The 21035-nt window shown below is 38.1% G+C and overlaps 1 protein-coding gene across 1 annotated transcript in view; it reads left to right on the forward strand.

Moving 5' to 3' along the window:
* Positions 1 to 10870: 10870 nt before the first annotated feature.
* The window catches only part of CBLB (Cbl proto-oncogene B), a 222195-nt gene continuing 212030 nt past the window's right edge, over positions 10871 to 21035 (forward strand). Inside the window, exons 1-2 of the mRNA XM_035000236.1 lie at positions 10871 to 11003; positions 12372 to 12553. Coding sequence (XP_034856127.1) covers positions 12386 to 12553 — 168 coding nt within the window. The 5' untranslated portion in view covers positions 10871 to 11003; positions 12372 to 12385. The remainder of the gene's footprint in view (positions 11004 to 12371; positions 12554 to 21035) is intronic.

Raw genomic sequence — 21035 nt, forward strand, 5'->3', positions numbered from 1 at the left:
ATTTAATCCCAATCTCCAAATTTATGTTTTCCTCCTTCAACATCCTTGAAGGTCCAGTTTACTTTCTCCATGGGGCATTCCCTCACTTCTCTTGCCCAAGTTAAATACTCATTTCTTTCTTACTTTCATAGTAGGCACTGTAATTATATATTTACATCAAATACTTGTTGAATAAACTAGTAGCAGGTAATTACAGTATGTATCAGAGAAACGCTGGACATATAACATAGTCCTGTTCATTTCCCACCAATAATATGGCTTAATTGTGCATTATGTAATCTCAGTTTCACAATAACACTTACTTCCTACAACATTAGACCTGAAAAAAACACATCTCTGTCAATATCCACAGATAAGAGGAAATGTTTCCATCAGGTGCATTGTGGCTAAGAGGCAGAGGATAAACCATCTACACCAGAATTTAGAAAAGAAGTTTGCTTGAAAGCTGGAGGAGCCATGGTAGCATCTCAGTTTATTTTTAGGTCTGCCAAGAAATAGCTAATTTCATGCAAGAATTACCTTGTACCTGACCCAGAGCGAAGACTCTTTGGCTATTCTTTATATGCATTGATGCAATAGTAGAAATGCTTAAAAAAATAAACTAAGGACAAATATGAGAAAAGGAGAGAGACTTTTAGGATATGAATTAACTTCCTTCCTTCCTTCCTTCTTTCCTTCCTTCCTTTTTTGGGCAGATTTATTGTAACTGGGGGGGGGGGGGATTTGTCAAGAGATTTAGCAACTGAGAAGAATCAAGCAGGTTATTTACCCCATGAAATTTTATAAACATTTTTTTTCTAGAGCTTCTTTAGGAAATTGACCAACTTTAGCAGGTGGTAGTTGACCTAACTTTGTCAACTGCTATTGACATTCAACTCATACAATCCACTCATTTATTTTTCTATGTACATTAAAAAATCAATGCTCACAATTTTGATTGCTTTCTCAGCAGTCTTTTGTGACCTGTGAGAGTAACATGGAAAATTGAGAGGAGGTCATTTAGAGAGCAGGCATAAGGAGAAGAAGAGTAGAAAATTAATTATATTCATCACCTCAGTCCCTTCCCAGAGGATGCCTTCCAAAATGCCATCTTTTATTTTCAAATCCATTTTTCTTCATATTTAGATGCAACTGTAGCTGGTAAGAAAGCCTTTGATCTATATTTCATAGGTCAGTATTATTCATGTGAATATTCCTTTTCATGACTAGAAAATATAAGCTGCTTATATCTCCTGACTGAGGTCTCTGCCTCTCATCCTAGCTTGGTGTTCATAAAATTATATTTTAAAAGTACATCTGTTTTTTCATTAATACCACAGATTAAATAACAACATGAAGTCTTCTTGATCTTCCCTTTTAATATTGGAAATAGACACTTTCTTCTGGTTAGCAGGCAAAACGAAAACAAGATGTGATAGAGGAAAAAAAATGTATATAAGTGGACCAAGTGACTTCCTGCTGGGGAGGTGTTTGATGTAGTGGTGGGGTGGTGGGGTGCACAGAACCAAAATCATCAGCCCTACCCAAGCCTGACACTTCATAAAATGCTATCTGATGAAGACATCCTATTACCCTGGAATAAATTGTAACTGTTTGGAAAATGATAACGCATTGAACTCATATACCAATCACAAGAGAAAATTTGTCATAATTTTTTAACCAAGCAACTGGTGGGTGGGGGAATGTAGAGAAAGAGGGCAGAGAGAGAAAACAGGAGCTTGTCTGAAACAATTGAATACAATCTGAATACAATGTACACAATGTGGGTAAACTATGACATTAAAGAGCAGGGACAGCTGAGTCCTAGAAACTTAAGGTTGGTTAAGTAAAGCAGGTTTAGTCACATGGGCTGCATAAAGGTGTGAGAGTGTGTGTCTGCACACAATGTGTGGGGGTCAACGCCATGAAGTGAGAAAAGAATGCAAAAAGGAGAAACCGTTGAAAATGGTTAGATGATCCCAGTCATACCTCCAACCCCGATCAGAAACACTGGAAATCTAATTCATAAATGGCATAGTTTGATAAAATGTCTGTGGAGAGATACTGACAATTGATAGAAACAAGAGTTTTGGTGATGGACTCAATACTGTTGATTTTTTTAAAAAATGCTGTTATTTTTTTAGATGCTGCTTTGAGAGAGCTGGGGCTTGGTTAGTAACCTTTCTGGTTCTTTGACATGCAGCATCCTGTTAATGGAAATGAATCTCACTAATAGTTATATATACCCTTTACTTATAGATCAAGAAATTAAAATGACATGTAGTAGGGCAGGTAGTAGTCCAGAAAATTGTCTTTGGGTTGTCCCATGTTTCTGTATGTCATCTTAGCAGGATACTTTATTTCTAGATGACTGCTGTTTCACTCCGTGTGAAAAGGCACGTACAAAGTTAGCAGCTAAAATATACAAATGGATAAAAAGCCAATAACCCTCTTGGTTTTTAAAAATTTCTTTGGCAATCATTTAAAAATAGTAAAATGAAGTTAATAGTTTTGCTTTTTAATGTTTCATTATTTTGTGAAAAATATATTCCATGAACATTGATTAATTGATTGATTTTTAAAGATTTATTTATTTGAGAGAGAGAGAGAGCTCAAGGACCTACATGCACCATGCGTGTGTGAGTATGAGAAGGGGCAACAGGAGAGGGAGAGAGAGAATTCCAAGCAGACTCCCTGGGAGACCAATGTGGGGCTCAATCTCACTACCCTGAGCCCAAACCAAGAGTTGGACTCAACCAACTGAGGCACCCAGGCACCCTTCCATGAACATTTTATTTTATTTATTGGTTTGTTTGTTTATTTTTTTTTAAGATTTTATTTATTTATTTGACAGAGAGAGAGCACAAGCAGGGAGAGCTGCAGAGGGAGAGGGAGAAGCAGACTCCCCAGTGAGCAGGGAGCCCAACATGGGGCTCGATCCCAGGACTCTGGGATCATGACCCAAGCTGAAGGCAGATACTTAACCGACTGAGCCTCTGAGGCACCCTTACCATGAACATTTTAAATCAAAATTTTATTAATGTGAGAAAGTATCTTATTTTTTTATTTTACTCTGGCTACTAGAATAGAAAACTTGCTGTAAAAGAAACAGAGTATTTAAGATTTACTTAACTACACATAGACTGTACATAAAAGTGTATAAAAGGCCATACAAAACTGTAAAATTTTTCACAAGCACCCTGCACACAAGCATGAGCAAGTGGAAAAATTTCTTTTGGGGCAGGATTATTATAACATGACTCTGCTGATGCTGAGGTGTGTTAACACTCTTTGTGAAAAAGATAACCATCTTTTCTGTTCTGTGTGCTCTCTTCCTTCCTGACCCATCTTGAACCCTAGAGCTGATCATCTGAACTATACTCTCTCACCAAAAGATTTGATGTTTTTGATTTCTTGATTTCTTTCATTCTTGCATTTTGCAAAACCTGTTCAATCAAAACACAAACCTGTTTTGAAGTTACAATCTTACTTCCCCAACACCCTGCTAGGGAAATGTACAAATCCTTCCCCCTTGGTATCACTATCTAATTCATGGTCTCCAAACTCCACTGTGTTCTTAGAGTAGATTCTGTGTCTTTCTCTTACTTGTCCTTTTTTCTTTTCTTCAACTCAAAACCTTCACCCCTCCTAAGTTCCCTTTTATTTGAGAAGCCTATTTTGTTCACCACTTCCTCTAGTAGAGTTAGAAACCAACAAACATGGTCACCCTCAAACTCTTACCACCTCTAGAAATATATTTTTAATAAAAGTATGCATACTTTTATAGATATTATTATTTAAATATTTCCATGTTTCTCCCTTTTCATTCTCAGAAGTCTCCTGTTTTTCCATTCTTGTAGGATAACATGCCCTTTAATCTCTTTCTTTCTAATTTATTTCTCGACATGTACACTCATGCTTACATTCCAAAATTTTGCCCTCCCTAAACCCACCCAATTCTGCATTCATCTGTAGATATTAAGTTCTCTTCTCCATCCTTACACAGATTTCTTAAAAGACTAATCTCTGCTTTTCGTTCCTCATATCTCATTCTTTTCTTTTCTTTATTTTAAGATTTTATTTATTCATTTGAGAGAGAGTGTACACAAGTGGGGGGAGGGGCAGAGGGACAAGCAGACTCCCACTGAGTGCAGAGCCTGAAGCTGGCCCCTGAGATCATGACCCAAGCCGAAGTCATACACTCAACCAACTGAGCCACCCAGGCACCCTCATATCCCGTTCTTTTCAACTCATTCTTCAATTGACATTGTTCTCATTTAGGTCACAAATGATCTCTCAATTATTAACTCCAGTGCATGTTTTCCATTTTCTTTATCGGACCATTCTCCTACAATTGAAATTGTTGTTTGTTTCATGGAAACACTAGACTCTCCTGGATTCTAGGATACTACCCCCAACTGGTTTCTTTTGTGATCCTCCAACTTTTTGTGATTTCTTCTTTTCTCCGATATTTTCCCGAATGTTGATCTTCAAGGTTCATCTCTCAACTCAATGTTCTTCTTATCCCAGATAATCTCTCTTTATGCCATCACATCTCTCAAGTATTACTCATTTGTCCATGTTGCCAAACCTAAGATCATATATTTCCAATCATCTAACTAAAATATCCTCTGCTTACTTGAGAGATGCCTTAATTTTTTTATTTTTAAAAACCAAATTAATTTTCCCTTTCTCCAAAATAGATTGTCCTTTGATATTCTCTATGATAATTGTTGAGGGTCTCTTCTCCCAAGTCATTAAAACTGGGGTATTGACCATCATTCTTGACTCCTCTATTTTCTGCACTTTTTATATTCCTATATTTATCAGTGATTACTACATTAACTAAATCTGGTTCTCAGCCTCAGTTGCTAATTAGGATCCCCTAGTGAACTTTAAAACTATCCTAGATCAATGAAAGCAGAATCTCTGGGAGGACAGCTTGGAAATTTGTTATTCTAATGGGCAGAGAGGATTGGAAACCATTTTTTTCCCAATATTTCTCAAATATCTCACTTTTTTCTTTTTACCTCCAGGACCACTGCTTCATTTTAGATCATCTTCATTGCTTATTGCATATGCCCTCCCTGGCCACCCTGTCTTCAGTTTTATCCTTCTGCAATCTATTATCAATCTGACCATCAGGATGAACACTCTGGAATATGAATGTTACAATGTCATATGCCTCACTTTTCTAATCCTGTGTACTCTCCCTGGCTTAAAACCCTTCAATGGTTCCCCATCAAAAAAGATAAAATCCAGGTCATTAATTGGGCACCTGAGGCCTCATTTTCATTTACTTGTCATTTGCCATTTTTTTCCTTTGATTTACCTTTCTCTACTTCCCACAAAATGGACCCACTTATTCCCTGCGCATACAAAGTTGTTTTTTTCTTTTATGTCCTTGCTCATGAGCCTCCTCTGACTGGTAATGACCTTTTGTGATTAACTGCTAATCCTGTTTATTTTATATGTTTCAGCTTTGTAATCACTTTTTCCAAGCTGAGTTAGGTGCCTTTCCTCAATTTCTCATAATGATCTCTGCCTCAAGAAATTACTGCTTTTACCACTTGAGCTTATAATGATCTTTGAATATGCCTGCTTTCTCTTTGAAAACAATTACTACTGCTTGATCATCTTTGTATTCCCTAGTGTCTAGCATAATGCTTGGCATATATTAGATGCTCAAAAATGTTTGTTGAATAAATGAGTAAATGAGCAGTTAGAAGTCATAGCTGATAAAGTGGGATGCCTAGTAGATATTTTGTCTCAAAACAATCAAGGGATATAAAATAGAATAGGATAACTTTTGTCTGTTGAGAATTGGGAACTTGGGAACCAGTAGAGAGACTTTCTGTAGACTTAGAATATATTAAATCTCTGTTGACATTATTAGAGCTACTCCTGGAGGTAATGTGCTTCTGATTTATACATTCATTTCAGAATTTTCTGGTTATAATTTGGCTTCTTGAGTAGAAAAATGAATACATATCTGGTCTATATTAATACTGGTCTGATTAGCAATTATATTTCTCACACAATTACATTTTGTATACTACACATTAATCTCCTGAATTTGAGTTTATTATCTATATTTTTTAGGGTTCAATCACCATGGACAAATTTTCCACTTTCTAGATCTGCCAAACTGAGTGGTGTGATCAGTACCAAGATCCCCTTCAGCCTTAAAATTTTGAATTTATATATTTTGTTTAATTGAAAAATTAAAATAAAAATTCAATCTTGTATTAATGTGGTATAAATCAAAATGCACAGGGACTGTAGAGAAATTATTGTGACAAATTCTATCAAATTTTATATTCCTTACACATAGTCTTGAGGGAAAAGAAAATTACATTTTTCTGAATCAAGGCATGTTAGGGAAACATGGAAACTGTACTATGAAATATGAAGAATGCAATGGAGGTACGAAGGAATACAGAACTGAGGCAAAGTAGTAGGTTTATTCCAAGTTTTAAAGTAGCTATATTTAACACTTTAGTATAAATCCTATTATTACAAATAACAACTGTCAAATCATTTTTCTGGAAAATAATTGAAATGATGGACCTGGGAATCAACTGTCTGGGAAAGAAAATCACAAAGAAGTGAAGTGATTTAGAAGGTTGCCCCCCCCCCGACATAAATAACTAATCTGATAAACACTTTAGAGTGGAAACGCATTAAGGCAGTTGCTTACTTGATTTTGCCCATTCTGTACCCTATGATATTGAATTGTTCAGGATCACTGAGCCCACATGCTGTAATGAGAATTATATATAATTTACTATATATATTTTCATATAATAAACTTTAAGCATATATTTATCTAGTAATAGCAGACACTAGTTTTTGCTAAGGAACTGATAAGTTATTATAATATAAATATTTATATATGTTACATATTATGTATATATTATTATACATATATACTTATATGTTCTGGATTTCAACTGACTATCCCAAATTTTCATTATCTCATACCACCAGCATTGGAAACTCTAGTTTTTGTTTCCAGAACTGATTTATTAATCATAAGTTAACTATTAGTGGTAGGAGTTGCCAGTTTCTTGCCAAACACCCATTCACCCCTTTCTCTTTAGAACCCAAACTCTAATTTTAGGCTGGTTATATTGCTTCCTAATATAAAAAGCACATTGTCTTCCAGACATTTATGCAGCTAAGCTTGACCATTGGACTCATATCTGTCCTTCAAAGAGAAATATTTGTGAGAGTTCTCTGAAAATTGCTGAAAGGGGATTGACTGAGCTGGAAGTTCAATATAGCCTCTCACTTTCTTCTTAGCCTATAGTCTGAAAATCAGCAGTAGTAGCTGGAGCACTAACAGCCATCTTGGGTTCTGGGATGATACAGAAGATAGGAACTTGGATCCTTGAGAAAATTGTGGACCCACCATTCCTATCTGTAATTCCTAGCTTCAGACTTTTTCTGTGTGTGAGAGAAATAAAGTTCTATCTTCTTTGCCATTCATGTTTTTGTTGTTGCTGTCACTGTTAAGGAAGAATCCCAGTCAAGCCCAAACTTGTGCTCAAGAGGCTGGTTATGTCTGATGAAACCATACATCCACCACCTCTTATTGCCAGCTATTAGTATGTGTTGTTAAAGACAGTTGGAAATATATTCCTTTTAACAAGGAATGACTTGTTAAACCCAAATATGACTAGGTAGTAATGCTCTTATTTCTATCTGTGAATTTGTGTCCATTCCAAATGAATCTCTGGAAGATTTGTTTTTTGTGTTGTGTCATTTCTATTTTTATGTTAGGAGAGGCATTGAAAATCTGCCTTGTAGGAAATGTAACATCTTGCTTAGAATTGTGAATACAGTAGATTCTCCATTGCACAGAAACAGGGACAGCCTTATATTTCCTATGTGATACCCTTAAACAGTCTATTCATTCATTCAACATTTTGTTTTTGAGTAACTATTATGGGTCAAGTAAATTATGGGAAGGCTTTGCTATTTAGTCAGCTCATGCCTATTATCACATGGGACACTGTGAATTTGTAAAAGTTAGAAAAAAAGAAAAGAAAAAGATTGAACTGAATGAAAAAAGTCTAAAAATTTGTCCCAAAGAGTTGTCTTATTTTAAATTTTTTTCCCTGTGTTCAAAGACAGGACTGTAATCTACATTTCCCCAGATGACACCAGCCTTTGAGTACAGATATTAATGTTAAATATTAATGCTCCAATTACAAGGGTTCATAGTTGCCATTACAAAATTTCTCAGTACTCCTGCCACAAAGTCTCCCAGTCTTTTTTGGAATCATAGGGGAAGGGTCTCCCATGTGCTGATGATCAACCTCTTCATATTATTCACCTACTGGCTGCTAAGGTGCTTGCAAGACTCTTAGCATTCTGCCTCAGGTCAGGGTCTTCCAGGAGAACACCCCTCTCCTGTGAAGATGCCATGTTCAAGTTCTCTCAGGTTACAAACCACCACACTGCCAAAGGATGCTGCATTCATGTTAAACTGCAAAGGGCTGGAAATTGACTTGTTCTGTGCAGAAATGAGAAAAGTTTTTCTCAAATCAGCTCTGCCACCTTGAAGTACTACCGTTTTTGCTCCTAAGTCTCCTAAGAACACATTTGTGTGTGTGTGTGTGTGTGTGCTTGTATTTATAGTCCTTCAGTATGTGGTCCTTTCTTATACTCAGTCTCTTGTGTTTCCACTGGAGGCTCCTGGGGTATGAAGTTTTATCCCAACAGGTCTTTATTCTCCCATATACATCAGCTCATGCTAACAGCTTGCAGGAAGGGCTACTGCCCCATCAGTTAATCAGACATAACCAAACCCTGAATCCTAGTTTGGGTTCAAATGGGAACTCTGCTATGTCAGGACATAACTTAGACTTTAGATGATTTTGATAAAGTTGAGAATAAAGCTGTAATTTCTTGATATTGTGTGTGTGTATTATATATGTGTGTACATATATACATACATGTATTACCATATCCCATAAAGCTTATAATTTGTATCAATACGGTATGCTTGAAACATAGGCAGTGCCATTTTCTCATTAAGTCATCTCTTTCAGTTGCAAAACTAATATGAGGAATGCCACATGCTATAACATGTATTTTACTCTACATTTATCCAGATGTGAGTATGAGTAATGTACTTACAGTGTTCCCTTAAGCCACTATTTTCCTACATGCTAAAAAACCTTCTATACACAGTTTATACATTTTTTAATTTATTTAAAAGGTGACCTAATAGATTTTTCCCTTTTGCAGTCTCCCCTTAGTAAATGTATCTACCGTTACCATGAATAAAGGAGATAGGAATGGGTGGAGGAGATATGGAGAGGTCAGCACTATTGTAGATAAACACAATGTGAAAACAAGGAACTACTCTTTAATTATTGGCATAGAAATAACGGCAAGAAACAAAATTACTTCCTGAACCACATTCTATCACCTGACTAGTTGCAAAGAGCTCGTTTTGCCTGTTTTAACCAAATGAAAATCTTAACCATCTGAATTTAGGGCTGTAGAGTAAATTATAACAACTCAGGATCCTTGACAGTAGTAATCACAGTACTAAAATGTTTATTTAGCTAGAAAGTGGTTAGAACCATTGAGAAATATTTTATCAGGTTAACAGATTAGAGAAAGAATAGAAATATATATATTTTTTAAAGGCACAAAATATCACAACATCTGAGAAGCCTAAGGTGTAAAGTGTATTCAGCACTACCAACTGTAATGGAAAGAAAATTCCAAAGCATGACAGTCCAGTGCAATTGTTAGTAGCACCTGTGGTAGGACTGAAGTTAAACAGAAAGAAATATAAGGCATTTGTTTAATCTATGATCTTGTAGAAAGAAGGGTCCCAACACAGTAGATTTTTCCTTTTAAGATTAGCCAGATGTGGTTCTTTCTAAGGGCATAGTGATGGAACCACAGAAGAGAGATCACAAATGATAGGACAGAATGGCAGACACAATAGAGTTATTTTTAAGACGGAGAGAAATCTATACGAACCTGACTCAAACAAAATACAAAAGCTGTTTCTTCTTCAGTCATTTATGCAGAAACTTGCACTAAATTAAAAGGTGTGATGCATATATTAGCAATTCCTATAGTCTGGTTCTTTTACTGCCCTGGCCTGTTTAGTAGAGACTATTTGGTCAGCACTGTCAATTATATGCTTTTTTCATCAGCCTGATGTTTGATCTGCACTCTGTCTAGAACTAACAGTAAAAGAGCCACACTCAGAAATTTAGGAAGTTTTGGTTGGCAATCAGGTGCTAACCCTCGTTTACGCTATGCGAGGTTTATATTTCATCTTAGAAACTAGCTGGGTGACTGTTGCTCTTTTTTGACAGCCAGCAAGAAGCTATGCCTTAGACCTGCTTGGCTGCTGTCCTGGGTAGAAGAGTTTGGCAGCCCTAGGGAGATGAAATTCTTCAGCTTCGGACCCGCCCAGAGTACTCCCTCTCAGCGACTACTCTGTTGCTATGAAACAAAAGACGAGGAAGGTGAGCGAAGCAGGAAGTCCCGCCTTTTAGCCCCACTTGGCTTTGGCTCGGGCTCCCAATACTCACGCCCACCCGCCCACTCCTTATTGGTCAGTTCCCTAGTGCCTGGCATCCTTTCTTCCATTTCCTTTCCCTCTTCCACTTTCTTCCTGGGTGAGTCCCGTCCCCCCATTTCCCTCCCAGTCCCCTTCTATTTGGGACGTGCCGCGAGCGGGCCTTCCTTTGGGGCCATTGTGTACTGTGGGAGACGTGGACTGGGTGGTAGTGCGAGAAGGACGGCCGCCTCCCGCCCATTGGCGCCGCCCGCTGTCGGGCAGTGCAAGGGCGCGTGGGATTGGCCCAGCGGCGCGCGGCCCCGCCCCCGGCTCCGCCCCGCTCCTGGGTCTCTCTGTGTGTGTATCCTACAGGGGTGGGGTATCCAGCGAGTGGTCTCCACCTCCGGCAAGTGCTGCTGCGGCGTCCCGCGGCCTCCCCGAGAATCAGGCGGGAGGGGAGAGCGGGTGTGGATTGGTCTTGACGGTAATTGTTGCGTTTCCCCGTCTCGGTGGTCTGTGCTCCGGGTTGCTCCTTCCTCGGGAACGTGCTTTTACGGCGATCACACACTCCCTGCCCCGGCTACCCACGCACCCTGGGCTCGTGCGTGTAAAGTAGGACCCGCGCACACTCGTGTCTCTGGACAGCTACAGCGCGGAAAGGCCGGGAGGGAAGGGGGCGCCGGGGAGGCTTGCCGCTTCTTTCCGGCCAGGGGGCCCTGGGGCAGTCAGCCGCGGGCCACGGAGGTCCAGGGGACAGCCCTGGCTTCCAGCTGCTGTCGCCGCCGCCGGCACAGTTTGAAGAGGGGTATTTAAAGACCGGAACCCGGGCTGGGCCGGGGGAGGAGGGAGAGGGAGTGAAGGGAGACGGGCGGCTGGGATTGCAGACATCCCGGGTGTGTGTGGGGGGGTGGGGGGGTGCGTCCGCCCGGGAGCTGAATGCGGGGCGCCCAAGACCGGTGGGTCTGCGGGCGCTGGAGGTGCGAGGGGCTACTCTGGCCTTTCTGTGTCCACCTTCCTCCCCCAGCTGAGGTCCGAGAGTGGCAGGGGAGGGTCCTGAACGAGGAGGGGGCACAGACGTCCCGAAACAAAGCTTTGGACCCCCACTCCCCTTGAGTGAGACGAGAGGAAAGGAGCGAAATAAGTGAACTCTCTTCTCCTTTCTGTACCCGCTCTTGTCAGTTTCTCACCCCTCTTTTTTTAGTGGGTTATTTGTTGGTTTATTTGGCTCTTAACTTGGGGCTAACTCCTTACCACGTTGGTTTAAAGAACTGTGTGTTCGTGTGTCCGTGTTCCCGTATCCGTACTTGTTGGTTTTAGCCGGGAAAATCCGAGTCCTAAGCCTTTGTTGACAACAGATATGTCCCTTGTGCTCCTGTAGAATAATCTTTACGTTTATATAACTCGGTGAAATCTAACAGAGTGAAAGTGAGGTTTTCAAGTGAGGCTCCCAAAATGTTTTCTGGGAGCTTTAGTTCTAGTGTACATTGAATTGAGATTAAGGCAGGGATGGGGAGAACATTGTGTTCTTATCTAGCTGGAGGAAACCTCTGTAAGTTGTTTGTTTTGTTTGTTTGTTTGTTTCGGTTATGAGTTGGCTATTAATCAAGGCTTTGCTACGTGAAATTCGAGAAGGATGTATCTTTAACTCTTAGTGCCCCAAAAGGTTACTGTTTGTTGTGTGTACAGATTGAGAGTGCAAATTCATTGCTATTGAGAAGTTGAATCTGGGAACCTGGGATTTTGTTCTCACTGATGGAGAATGTAGTGGGTACAGATTAACCTGTTCAGTTTTCTGCTGGATAAACATTTTCATGACCGACTAACTTTTTTTTTCTTAATCTGCCTTTCAAAGAACTAAGGTTCCAGATGGCAAATTCTATGAATGGCAGAAACCCTGGTGGTCGAGGAGGAAACCCCCGAAAAGGACGGATTTTGGGTATTATTGATGCTATTCAGGATGCAGTTGGACCTCCTAAGCAAGCAGCAGCGGATCGCAGGACTGTGGAGAAAACTTGGAAACTCATGGACAAAGTGGTAAGTTCTGTATGCTTGTGCCTCTGTGTAGCCTTATTTGCCCTGGATATGGTTTCCTCTTGTATGGTTTTATTTGTACCATCAATTAATATTATTGTTACCCTTAATTAATAATTATTGTTATGGCAACGGTCTTTTGACTTGGATTGACCATTTTCCTTGCATCCACTCTGTGTGTTTTAAAAAGTTGGATTCAGAGCAAAGACTTGTTTTTTTTTTTACCTTTTGTCCTACTCTTCAAGGTTCAAAGTTCCTCTATATGACTCAGATATGCAAAGTTTTTACTGTTGGCTGCCCTTTGTTAGTACATGGCCATAGAATAGTTTGGAAGTGTTTGCTCTGTCTTATATGAGGTTGTGTTTCTGTTAAATAACAAACGAGTGCAAACCAGTGTTTTAAGAAAACCCTCTGAGGGACCACTCATGACAACCACAATGCATGACGCTGAGAATATTTACTAGAGGAAGAACCAGATTAGTCCTTAAGTGAGGAAGCAGTATTTGAGAGAGTTTCCATTTTCATCTGTGAGAATTCATCTTCATTAAGAAACTTTTCGTTGTTGCTGTTAATGGTAGAGTTACAGTTTCTTTTATCTATTCCATTTGAAACAGGAAACCTTTTCGACTGCACATTGTTTATTGTGAAAGGAAAATTTATGATGGAGGTGGTGGGGCTGAGAGTATCAGAAACCTCTGTGGTTTCTGCATGTTGCTTTCAGATGAATAATAATTTTACAAGAAGAAGTCAAGCTGGATGTCAGTACCCCGAGAAGTCTAGGCAACCTGAATATTTTACTGGAGTCTACTGAGAAACTAGCTGTCAGTGCCCTAGCTTACTAAGTAGGATTATGAAATAAATATGATTAAGATGTAACTTGCTGCTGTGCAGAATTAATAGTTCTTGTTTTTGAAGCAGTATTACTGTCCCCTGCATATTGGTAAATGTTTGTAGCAACATCTGGTTTCATTTCATAGATATTTGGGGCTAATTATGAATTTAGTTGATACAGGGCTCTTGATATCTTTGTGACTGCAGAAATGGAGGTTTAAAAAAATATCCTTTGTAGGGATGTGCTAAAGCCTCCATGAAATCATATAGTAGCAGTCGCCTTTAGTTTGGCCTGTAACTGTGTATGAATATTTGCCACAAAAAGCCACTGTCAGTGTGGTATTCGCGGTATAGGAAGGTGATAAGATTTGCTTTATTTTCATTTATCTGTATGTGAAGTACAGATGGATAGATGAATGATAGGCCTGCCATTCTAGGGCTGGTGATGCTAAATGCAGAGTCAGAAAATTTTTGCCAGATAAATATCCTTAGTTTTGGGCTTCATTGTGACCTATTTAAGCTTCTGCCAGTTTATTCAAATTGTGATATTAAAATGCTCCAGACAGAATGATGTCATAGTGTCAGAACATTGCAACTTGCTGCTTGAGGTCAGGTTTGGATTTTAGCGTTGGACACTTAAGAATGAGGGGTATATTTGGCAGGCACAAGACCAACTGTCTTTACTTTTCTAAAGAAAATGCAATTGAAGGTCACTCTCATTGCCTAAATCATTAGTTGGGCATAAGAGAAGGAATTCATGGTTTTTCCCCAGCTTACCTGTTATATGAGTGGGCAACACATGGGTCAGATTCTACCAAGGAGCTGCCGCTCCCTCCCTATCCCCTTATGTGAGAGGTCATAATTTGTATGTGAGTGAATGTTAGCACAGCAAATAAAAAAGACTGATATCAGGAAGTGGTGAGCTATAGTTAATATAAAGTCATTATTTTTCAAACATTAAAGAATATATTCATAATTTTGGTTTGTAACTGATTGTTAACATAAGTTTTATCCACTTCTAATTATTTCACCATGGGTTATGGTAAAATAGATGGTTTTGTGATAGTTAAGCCTCTGCCATTGTTTATTTTATTAACCCTTTTGTGGGTTCGGGTTTAGCCTCTCCAGTTGAGAAACTTGACTCATAAGGAAAACTATTATTGAAAGTCTCTACTTAGTGGAATGGGGGTAACGGTGTTGGCAAAGGTGCATTGGTATGACTTTGCCTATTTGTCTTCATTATTTGTCAAGAATGAAAATGATTGTGTTCATTTATGAATGCATCCAGGGGCTTTGTGGAGGGAAAGCACATAAATCGCTATAAAAGACTTCAGGATGTTTATCACTACTCTATCACACAGTAATAAAAAGGCATTGATAATTACTAACTGAAAATATAATTGTGTAATGCAGAAGCATCCCTCACATGTGTTTACCTTTTTTTTCTTTGTCAGTGGTGAAGGAGGTGGTTCTCAACATTGTCCTGGTGATTACATCAGGATATTTATTATGAGTCCAAAAGTTAATCCCTTGATGTATCACCTGTTTTATAAAATAACAGCAATAGCCTGAGTTTAGCTTGCGAATAACAGTAAATAGTAACTTTCAAGTCTAGCTGGTGGTTACCTGAAAGGCAGGGTTAGGTGTTTAGTTAGCATTTTTTTTCTTTAGGAAGCCTCTTCAACAAAGGCAGATCTTAGAAGGATAAATATGAAACAAACTTTTAAGTTCGGTATGTTGCAGCTACCTACAAAGTAAAAGAACTTATTTTACAGGGGATATGAAGCAGTCTCAGACTATAGGAGAAATACCCAGTAAGTGCGTAGTTTTACCATTCCCTGGCCTCTAGAATTTAAAAAGTCAACTGAGACTCCAGTTCCAACTAATTGTTATGTTTTCAGAGGGCAGACTTCTGTACAAGGTCACTGAGAGTAGGAGGGAGTCATTGCTCAGTTGTGTTTTTTTGGTGAGATGTTAAGTGTTCTGTAACCAAACGTCAGTTTACTGAGAAAAAGAATGGTAGCATATACCAAAGCATCCCATTGAGACATGTTTTCTGGCCTTAGCTCGATGTGTCAGTTTATGTCAATAGCTAAGCCCAAACTCTTCTGGTCCCTGGATGCCTGTTTGATGCAGTGACAGAACTATTACTCATGAATATATATATCCAGGTTCAAATATACCTGAAATATGGAGTCTGTTTCAAAACTATTACAGAGATGGGTTTCTTAAACACTTAATCAACATGTAATGAGGGCCTACTATGTTCCTACTAAGTGCTTGATACTAGGATACAAAGCTAGGTAAGATGTGTATAACTCTGCCTCTGACCTGTCAAGGAACTCAGACACCAACATCAGAGCCAGGCATATAAATGGTAATTTATTATTTATATTATATTTATTAGGTAATTGCCATATAGTATGGACAAGACTGTAATACAGACCTATGGGAAGTACAGTGGGAGCAAAGTGAAGAAGAACCTCCTTGTTTTTCTGGCTACTGTTCAGACAGTTGTCTGTCTGGATTCTGCTGCACACTACCTTTAGGATAGCATTATTGTACTCTTGTTGGAAATGCTGAGGTGAGGGTAAGGAAATGATTATTATTCAGTATGGGAGGAATGATAATTTATTAATGTGAGGTTCCTGAGCATGGTTTTCACAAGCGTCTTAGCCAGGTGATGGAAAATGGAAGAAACAGTTTTCAATCTAATAGATGCTAAATGTACTGAGCTTACATGGATGTTCAGGAAATTAGAAAAGAGTTAATTGATGCCAAAGAGCAAAGCAAGTTGAGTACCTGCCTATGTTTTGTCTTGCTGTCCTTGTCGTTTATTTGAAATTACATCACTGAAAGAGTTTTAAAAGCATTTAAAAAGTGATGATGCCAAATAGCCTTTTCCTGCCTTTTACCCTTAGTACGTTCAGTACATTTGTCAAGCTTGGAGTGTAATTCATTCTCCATCTTTATAATTTTACTGCAACTATAATATATCTTAAAGGTTGTCAATCAAAGATGCTTGGAATACATGCAGCTACTTTAACAACTAATAGTCGGTATACTTTTCTAAGATGAATTCTTCATACCTCTGAAAAATATTATATGTGGGATAAAATGGGTTTTGGATGCCTGTTGTTTGTGTTTTTTGGGTTTGAGATATCACTGTCCTTGGGCCCTTGGAATAGGGAATGTCATTTATTTGAATTATTCTTCATGTATTTCCTTTACTCCAGTGAAGTTCTTCCATGTTAGCAGAATCATGGGCACTATTAGACTTGGGTAGATGATAACACATTAAGTGTCTGAACATTTTTGTTTAATACTGAGATTTTGAACTTGTGCTTGGCTAAATGAAGTGATCCCAAAGTGCTCCTTTCCACTTTCAGGGAAAACTTTTGGTAAAGTAAAAGATTTAAAGGAATCCTACCAAGTTACCTTGGTTTATCCTTGTGACATAGGACATTCATTTAACAGAAGGCTTAATCAGTTAGTCATCTTTTCAACTCTTATAAAATCTTTACAATTCAGATTATAAATCAGCTCTTCCTTTCTTCAAAGTTCCTCTATATGCTGTCTGTTGATTTCACCATTCATTTATCAAATTCCATCTATGGAAAGACAGAGATTTATAAATACCCATTCCATTCTGTGTAGTATAGTGTATTCTACATACTCTAGAATGTAGTAAATGCTGTAATGGGGTGTAAATAAAGTGCTGTAACATAGGATATGGTGGGGGAGAATGTGCTTGCTGCGGGGTGAAGAGTCGATAAGGAACACAGCATGGTAGAGGTGTTATCCAGCTACTCTTTCAAGGATGTTTTGGATTCCAGTGACGTGCAGAACACACCAGGCTGAAGGAATGTGGGTAAAGGGAGATTGTTGAGAAGGTAAGTTAGAGAAAGATGAAGAGGCTTTCTGCTCTTTCAAGGAGTCTGGACTTTATTCGGTGGAAGAGAAATGTTAAAACCTAAAGCGGAGTGTGAAAAACAGTTAAGGCTATGCTCTGGTAGATTACTCTCTTGACTCTACAAAAGATGGGTTAAGAGAAAAACTTAAAAGTAGGAGTAGTGATCAAGAGGAATTAAAATGGACTGGGCAAGAAATAATGAAGGGCTGAGCTAGAGAATTGAGAGTTGATATATCAAGTGTAGGTTCAAATGTGGGAGGCATTTTGGAGGTAAAATTTACAGGTCCTGGTGACCCTTTAGAGATAGAGGATGAAAGAGAAGGTGAAGTGAAAGTGACTCGAGGTTTTTAGCCTGAAGGCAGTGATGCTGTTAATGAGATAGGAACATAGTAAGAAAAAGAGGAAGCTTGGGAGCTGGGGCATAAGTTTGTTTTTGGCCATGTTGAGTTTGACATGCCAGAGTGAGATCCATTTTGAAGTCAGAAAGTTGAATGTGCAGTTAAAGAGAGAAGTTGAAACTGGAGACATATGTTTGGTAGATATGCCCACAGAGGTAGTATTTCAAGCTGTAGACCAGTAAGAGATTTGCAATGCAGAGTAGAAGATGAGAGTCAGAGAAAAAGTCAAGAGACTGGTGTTTTGTCTGTGTGTGGGGTTGTACTTAGATGGCGGTGAAGGAGAGAGAATCCTGTAAAAAACAGTGATGAGAGAGGTAGGAAAAGAATTAGGGCAGGTTGATTTCTTGGGTAGAGACAGCTTCAATTAAGGAGATAGTTTCCAATTCTGAGAAAACCAAATTCAAATCCAAATGGAGAAAACCAAGCAGGATGAAAATTTAAGAAGTCACTGAGTTTCTTGAGTAGAGGCCATTGTTGACCTTCCAGAGTAGTTTCATTTAGGTAATGGGGCTAGATTAGAAAGAATGTGTGGATAACGTAACAGTTGTTCTCTAAGTGTGACAACTGGTGAAAAGGAAGAAAGTTCTGATAGATAGCTTGAGGGTTTGAGCAGAGCATAACTTTGTGCGTGGTGCGAAAGGAGAGGTTCATAGATTGAGGAGAAGGGATGCAGGTGGGGAGTGATTTAAAATGTAAAGGAAGAAGAAATAATAAAGTATCATCCTAGATTACAATGTGGCAGGGAAAGGCTAAGAACAAGAAGAGTAAACCTTGGTAGATAACTTCTACTTAGATAAGAGGGAAGTAAGGAAATGTACAGAGTTTTGAGGGAATTTGTAAATTTTATGTTGGGTTGTCAGGAAGTGATTTAAGGAATAACATTTGTAATGTTTAAACCACATTTTAAAATTGTATAGAATAAAAATAGACTATTTTAATCAGTCTTCTAGCAGTTAAGTGGGTAAATAAGTAAAACATTGAGATGGAAATAAGTTCTTATCCTGTATATTAATTAAGGTCATTTAAGAAACATGCTGTGACTTAAATGGTGCCACAATACTATTTATATCCACTCTGCTTGGGCATATGGGTAAATTGTTGTTGTTGTTGTTTTTGTTTGTTAGTATTTGTAAATTGCTGATATTTTCCTAGTAATGAAGCATTTTGAAAATAACTGACCAAATTTTTAGCTCTTTAACATACTAATATTTAAATAATTGTTAAGCTCACTCATGCTATCTTCCAATAGTAATAACAAAAATAGTTATTAAAGTAAATGTTCTACCCGTTCAGATACTGCATCAGCTGAGTACTGCTGATACATTAACTCCCTATCAGGAGGACCGAGCTGGGCTTATTACTGTTTGCTGCTTTCCTGCACAAAACACTCCAGACTTTTACAGAGTTTCAGGTAGTGTGAAGAACTTTAGGAGCTGAAAGAACTCTTAAGGATGCTCAACAGAGCGGTCAGTGCCCTTGGTCTAATTCTCATATGTTGGCAATATCTGCAGAGTGGTATAATATAAAATATGGGAGGAAGAGAGGTACCAAGAAGTACTGAGTACCAACTATGTGCTAGGTACTGCGAAGAGCACTTTACATTTCCTCTTCAAAGAATCATAACATCCTCAGAGTTTTCTAGAAGAAACTGGCCCAAAGTAGTAAAGCTAATAAATGGTAGCACGAGATCCTAGGTTTGATGATTCTAGCATCTGTGTTCATAGTATGAAGATTCAAGCACAGCATTATTCCATGGAATATATGATTCTTCCCCCTTCCATGAGAAGGGAATCAAAAGACTATTTACCCCCTAATATTTGATATGATCAAATTCTTCTCTAAACTTTGTACTCACTTATCTAGATTTATTCACTATAGGTATGGTTATCCTATTTGTAATATTATCTTCTTCTGAGAAGTTCTTTCTTTGTTCCTTTCCTCCTTCTACACCTTCTTTCCTCCATCAAGTATTTATTGTACATCTACTGTATGCAAGATTCTACGTTAGGTGAAGGAAACAGACAAGTAAGAGATATGCCTCCACCTTTAAGGAAGACCAGTTTTCATTTGGAAGGAAGATAGTGAACAAATGATTTTGTCTGTGTGTGGGGGTAAAATTTACAGGTCCTGGTGACCCTTTTCACGTACATTAAAATATATTTGACCATATCAAAGCAAAGGCACAAATATAAACACAGGATTTGCTAGTGCTATAACAATTTCCAATTGATATTTTAATTACAGCTAATCAATTATTTAATGATGCTTATATTTAAAGAAAGCTTTTAAAGAAAGCTTCATTGAAAACCATAAATGATTTGGTAGTTGCCCCCAAATCCTACCTGAATTAATATACTAGATTCATAACCAGTTTTATATGCTAACCTTCTAGTTTTCCCCAATTAATATTTTATGTAGAGTTTTGATTATTTTTATACTTTTTACATTTTATACTGTATACATATATATATATATACTTTTATGTACTTAGGATGATTTGCTAAATTAAAGTGGGAAGAACTCAACTCATGGATGCTTTTTATCATAATAATATAGTTCTGTGTAATTGCATTAAGGAACCTCTTAAAACATTTACGTGAGGAGCACAGACAAGGGATTCTTTCAAGCTTTTCCTACTGTTGTTAAAAATGGGGTATTTCACTTCGTGGGTACATTGCTTGGTTTAATATAACTGAAGCCTCCATGAAGTGAGGTGTGCTTTATAATGAAAGTCTGTTATAGTCTAGGCACAATTCCTTACTGTTGAAGTTTCCATTTGCTTCAGTAGAATTTCTTTCATATATTTCAGGGGCTGGGGTGAACCTAGGAAATATGTTAGCTGACCTAATACCTTTTTGTTAACTTTTGACTGCAAGTTTTAATTAAGGCACAGTGGGGAAAATCTTTAAATACAGGAGTATTCCAAGAATAATTAATGGCTTTGGAAATTGTTATAGCACTAGCAGATCCTGTGTTTGTATTTGTGCCTTTGCTTTGATATGGTCAAACATATTTTAATGTATGTGAATATACAGGATATGTAGTATATATATAGATTAGATACATATTTTTAGGTATGTGAAATGATGCAGACATACATAGAGAGGGCCCCTTAAAAATCTCTAAATACATGTAAACAAATACAACAGGCAATTGCATAAGGTTATGAAGGGAGTGCCTGACTTTGAACTCTCGACATTAGGGTTTTGAGCAGTAAACTCAGCTATGTTCCATTTCTTTGTTTTAGTATTGTTCAGGCAAAAGGGAGGAATTGGTCATTGTGATTTCCAAGGTTCTCTTTAGCTCTAAAATCCTTTGACTCAATGACTATAATGGAATTTGT

This window comes from Mirounga leonina, unplaced genomic scaffold (assembly GCF_011800145.1).
Source record: "Mirounga leonina isolate KUSES-001 unplaced genomic scaffold, KU_Mleo_1.0 Mir_115, whole genome shotgun sequence".
In the NCBI taxonomy this organism is placed as follows: Eukaryota; Metazoa; Chordata; class Mammalia; order Carnivora; family Phocidae; genus Mirounga; species Mirounga leonina.